Consider the following 5,617-nt stretch of genomic DNA (forward strand, 5'->3'; position numbering starts at 1 on the left):
CCATTCTCAAATGATCATGCTGTGGTTAGAGTTTTAAGAGAATTTACTGTATGCACTATAAACATTGTGGCTGCTTCTAACTAGTTTTAGCTATCAAGGTCAGTAGGTCTAATGGGACATGCACAAACCTTTATACATATATAAAGATAATGGAAACATACACTCTTAAAAGTCATGAGATGAGAAGAAACCCCTCCATCCATATAAAATCAACTGGTCTATTATTGGAGTCTGACAAAATATCATTTAAAAATTTTCATTTTATGTTACTCTGTAAATGTATGCTCTTGTTCATAGTATTATAAAAGGGAAGTAACTCTAACAGGCCTTATATTTAATTATTAATTTCTGCTAGCTTTCGGGTAACAACTTGGGTACCAGAAGAGAAGCAGGTACTGAAGCAGGTCCAGTTTCCTGCTCTTCTAATGTGAACTGGGCTTCATTCACTGGTCTGACAGGTTCAGGCCCCAGCTCTTATCTCCATAGAATATTCATCAAATATTTGCCAGATATATCAAAGAAAATCAGAAAGCTATAGTGACTCAAATAGCAGGAATTAACCCTTACATAGGGACTTCTAATCCCCAAACCACATACAACATAACAGGTTTGAGGAAACTTTACTGCAGGAAACAATGATAAGCATTTAAAAATAGGCAAAAATCATTTTGTTAGACATGCCAAAAAGATTATATACTTGAAAAAAAATCTGTAGTGTCAAATAATTAGAAATATCTTTTAAAAGTCAATTATAGATCTAGTCATAAGAACCCAAAGAAATTTATTTGTAAAATTTCTTACTTGACCAGTGGTGAGAACCAAGAAACATTATACCAAAAAATGCTCAACTAACACCCTAATGGTCTCTAAGCTGGTTCAGACAAGAGAACAACAAAAGTAGCTCTTGATTATTAGGCTGGAAAGATGTACTTCTTTATGTCTTTCAATTGCACAAAGAGATACATTTAACCACATGGTCTGTGCAAGTAGCATCGTAGTATCTGTAGACATAATTGGGTCATAGCTTCCAGGGTGCTATTCCTTGTCTACCTTACATAGCTGTTTCACCACTCTTGCTAATTTCTTTGTCGGCTCCTTTCTCTTTTTCTTCTCCTTTGTTGGTTTTTGTTTTTTCTCTTTCTCTGATGTCTCCTTTCTCTTCTGCCCGTCCACTGTCAGTTCCTTTCTCTCTTCCATGGTTGCCTTCTTCTTTCTCTTCTTCTTTGTCATGAACACTGGTATAAACTGCTTTGTTATAGCCTTCTCGGTTCCGAGCAATTTCAATTGCCAAAAATTGTATCCTGGGGGCTGAAATGTGAATAGAATTGATTATTGTCCTAGTCACAGTTACTTTTCTAAACCTACTGGAAGTCTATTAACAAAGCTGAACTAACAGTCAAAGCATTCCAGTACAGTCATAAACTTCAGAGATGTGGAATTCTAATCTTGTTAAATGAGGCTGAAAATACTTAACCATCTTACCTCATAGTTATTCAATGAAAAGTAACATGATCTTTAAATATGTAACAAATAAAATAATCCCCAAACTATTCATGTCACTAATTCATCAGTAAAACCAGATCCCTCAATTTCCTTATACAGAAACCACTCCAGAGGCAAGAATCTCACCAAAGATGGTGTTTTCCTCAGTGTAGCCCTGGGAACAATCCAGTCGCAACAAAGTACCATAATTGAAGTCTTCTACAATCCCGTCAAACTTTAAGCAGAATGGCCTCCAGTTCTATAAAGGCAAAAAAGATGCCTTAGCTGACAAATGCAGGAGGCTGGTGAAGTCAGGCCAGGAGAAGGGACTCCACTTCCTCAGTAAGCGATGTACCCATAGTGAAAGAGACTAGGACTGAGCTAATTTCTACTTTCAATAGCACTGAGTTTCTATGCTATCTATTGTCCTTAGACTGGTATTTCTCAACACAAACAATATTTTAACTTGACAAAATATTTAAATCCTAGGCTACAGAATTAAAATTTGACTTCTTATATATATTGTTTTGTCTTTAAGTTATTGGTTAACTCAGCCCAAAATAGTTATTCATCCCCACTGAAGCACAAATGAGACAAAGGCAGCAGGAATGTGGCAAGGTCACAAAGTTAAATTTTAAGAAAGAAGTCCATTGCTAGAAGTACTTTTGCCAAGATCAGTAACAGAGTTAACAGTTAACAGTAACAATGTTAAAAGGTCACATATATCACAAACCAAGGACCTACTCTCAGGGAAGTATTTTCCCCACTATAAGAGTTTTAGCACACTGTAAAAGTATGATAATCAGGTAAGCAATGGGAAACCTAAGTTCTCCTAGTATCCATGGCCCATGATAATGAGAACTTAAATCCGGAGAATTCAGACACCTCTCTATATCCTATTTGCCAATTCTCCATTCAAGACTTTTTTTGCCAATTTGCCAACTCTCCATCGAAGCTAAACTACTAACATAACATAAGTAAATTTGCTCCTTCTCCCCTGAAAGGCCTGGGTAGGAAGGGATAAATTATCCAAGTCAAAAAAAAAAAGGAAAAAAATACATCCAATGTACATAAAAAACTCAAATACCAGAAAAATATTTATTTCACTTCATAACTTACTTATTAGTTGATTATAACTACATAAAAGCCCTGGTTCTTTACATATTTCCTTAAAACATACTGAAAAAAGGTTAGATGTATAAAAATGTTTTCACAATCAATAATTGTTAGTGAGATGCTATGCAATATTTGAGAGAACTCTTACCTCTTTAGCTGATTCTGATTTGAGCTCTTCTGGATCCAACACATCTATCCTGAGTTTCTCAAAATTTTCCCGAAACTCAGAATAGATTTGGTCATCCACTTTGGTGAGTTTCAGGAACTGTGGGTCAACTGATGAAATCAGCTGCCAGACACAAGACAACATAACAGAAACTAGTCTCTAATTTACTACACTTCTATACCTCCTTCCCCAGAAAATTCTTTATGGTTCTAAGGGCAGAAGAGCTATTAGGAAGTACAGGCAGACGAGGTCCCAGATAAAATCATGACATAGTTTTCAAAGGCCATAATATACTACCAGTTCAAACCCTTTTGGGACTAGTACTGCCTGGCTATTGCCCTCTGTGAATTGTCCATTCATTCATCAAACATTTATTAATTGCCTACTACAGAATCATTTTGCTAGTTAGCAGAACATTGGGCAAAGAAGTACAACTCCTCATTGTCAAAACAAAATTCACTTTCACTCCCTCATTCTCTGTGGGTAAAATCATACAGTAATAAAAAGTATCTCCAAAATACATAGGTTTTGTGTTTTAACTTGCTGAGAATAGTGATTAGCAGAGAACCAAACACTACAATTCCATGTTTAATTCTGCTTAATAATGAAAACAGACAACTCACCTTGTAGTAGACTTCAGCATGCTGCATTGCTTTCATGGCCCAAGCCATCTCAATATCAGGCTGCAATGGAGTGAAGAATGTCAGGTCAGAATCTCCCAATTCTGCTACTAGAGAACAAATTAAAGATGTCTGTGGATGTCTAGGTAATGTCAATAACACTACCGCCAAAGAATAAAAACTGGACTAATAGGTTTGGAAAACAGAAAACTTTTGTCCTTAATGAAGGAAACTACCCACCAAAAGAAGCTGCCTATACAATCTAATCAACAGCATAAGCCACTGGTTCTTTTTCCAGCAGCTAGTGAAGTGTGAGAGACTACAGAAAGCTGTAAATAGAGTGCCTTCTCAGGAGTCAATTAAACCATTGTAAAACTGATACAATATACTCACATGTATCACTGAGGCCTTGGGAGAACAAAGTAAGATAAATGAAGTGAAATACCCTTCACTTTTAATAGTCTAACATGTTATAAGATAGCCAATTCCTCCCCCCAAAAAAGATAGCCAATTCCCCATCCATAACACTTAAAATTGAATCAGTATTGTGAAGCAGGCTAGATTATTAAATAAGCCTTCCCAAATACCTATCACCTCTTCCATTAAAATCTCCCACTCTAGCCAGATGGATATATTTCACTGACCCCAGCAAAGCCATTTTCATTTTCACCTCCATGCCTTACTCCATATCCTGTGTCCATCTATACTTGGAGGATTCAGTTAGAGATTCACTTTTTCAGTGAAGTCTTCCTATACTGCTGTCTCAGTTCTTAGGGGTTTCTCCTTCAGCTAAACTCCTTTGGATCTTATACTCTAACCTAACATACATCAATCACATTTTTATTTGACTGTTAATACTATTCTCATGTCCCTGTGTCTTGTATCTCAAAAATATCATATGCTTTCTTCTTAAGAATCTAAACAAGACATATCATAATTCAGTGCCACTTTACTGAATAATAAAATCATTCAGTAACCTTTAAAAAATAGCAGTTTCTGACTCTCACCGCTGCCGCCCCCCCCCCCAATATTTTGATTTAATTGGTATAGATTGTGACCTGGACAACTGAAAATATAAAAGCTTCTCAGGTGGTTGGTTCTACTGCAGCAAAGTTAGAGAATTACCTCCACCGGCATCTGTCCTCGGTTTGTGGACCAAAAAGGTTAAAATGAATGAGAAACCTCCGTTTCTGTCGGGCATGGAGAGGGTTCACAGAAGACATCCGGAGGTTACAGTTTCGTGGCAGGCCCTACAGACAAGCCAAGCTAACTGTTTAAGTGGGAGCTGGGGGTGAGTCATACTCACATCGTTGCCGTAAGACTCGGCTGGGAGAGAAAGAGCATGTGCCACAGACGCCAGTTCCCCGGAAACCTGGGAAGGGAACAAGAAGGGGGAGAGATGGTGCTCAAAGCTCGACCCCTCTCGGCTTCCCCACCCACCCGACCCCAGAGCAGCGTCTCACCGGCTCAGCAGTTCCACTGGTCGTCTCCATGTTGCACCCCACAAAGCAAGCGCCTGTTTCCCGGAAATGACTATTTGCAAACTCGGCCGGCAGCTGGTTGGAAGGGGAGGGCCGAATAAGAGAGGCTTTCTTTCCGGGTGCGCCTGCGCGCAACCTCCATAGTTGTCCCTGGCCCCTCCTCATTCACCCTGCGCTCGCGCAAAGGTGTTGCGCTGCTGCACAATATGGGATGCTTCCGATGTCACAGATAGTTTAATGCTCCTTAATATCGGTGGTGATCTTCCGAAAAGCTTTAGTTTAAAACCTTTCGCGTGCCCACTGCGCTGAGTGCCCAGCAGAGATTCGGATTCACTCTCTACATTACTGCAAGCAGGCTCATATACCAATACATACACACACCCCAATACTCCAAATAAGGAGTAAATCACAAACAAGCTTGGTGCTAGAATATGAAGTAGAGGGATGAAGAATTTAGTCCCCATTTTGGAAGAAATACATACAGTGAGATAGCATATAAAGTAGTCATCTCGAAATAGCATCATGCACTATGGGAACACAAATAAGGGTTACAAAAACGGAGTCAGAAAGGGCAACCAGAAAAGCAGGCAACGAAGGCAGGGAACGACACTCCAGGGAGAGGAGAGTGCATGTACAAAGGCACTGTAGAACTAAACACCATGGGACCTTGAAGCAAATACCCCCGCCCCAAAAAAAGCGGTATGTGTGTAGTCATTTACGATTTTTTTAAAAGATTTATTTATTTATTTATT

At 38.8% G+C, this 5,617-nt stretch overlaps 1 protein-coding gene across 1 annotated transcript; it reads right to left on the reverse strand.

Annotated features, from left to right (window-relative positions):
- Nucleotides 1–764: 764 nt before the first annotated feature.
- Nucleotides 765–5,203, reverse strand: PBDC1 (polysaccharide biosynthesis domain containing 1). The gene is made up of 6 exons (XM_082716032.1): nucleotides 4,848–5,203; nucleotides 4,691–4,756; nucleotides 3,388–3,447; nucleotides 2,747–2,887; nucleotides 1,630–1,741; nucleotides 765–1,308 (listed from the first exon to the last, which is right to left on the reverse strand). Exons 1-6 carry the CDS (start codon nucleotides 5,028–5,030, stop codon nucleotides 1,052–1,054), a joined length of 819 nt encoding a protein of 272 aa, XP_082572158.1. The 5' UTR covers nucleotides 5,031–5,203; the 3' UTR covers nucleotides 765–1,051.
- Nucleotides 5,204–5,617: the final 414 nt, after the last annotated feature.

The sequence above is a fragment of the Mustela nivalis genome (genome assembly GCF_964662115.1).
Source record: "Mustela nivalis genome assembly, chromosome: X".
NCBI lineage: Eukaryota > Metazoa > Chordata > Mammalia > Carnivora > Mustelidae > Mustela > Mustela nivalis.

Bases quoted from the DNA above. Each gene is read 5' to 3' on its own strand.
- PBDC1 (XM_082716032.1), bottom strand. From the start codon at position 5,030: ATGAGGAGGGGCCAGGGACAACTATGGAGGTTGCGCGCAGGCGCACCC. The intron at 2,888-3,387 runs GTGAGTTGTCTG...TGTGTCTGGCAG, and splicing joins ATGCTGAAGTCTACTACAAG to CTGATTTCATCAGTTGACCC. The intron at 1,742-2,746 runs GTAAGAGTTCTC...TTGCCTTTATAG, and splicing joins AATCAGAATCAGCTAAAGAG to AACTGGAGGCCATTCTGCTT.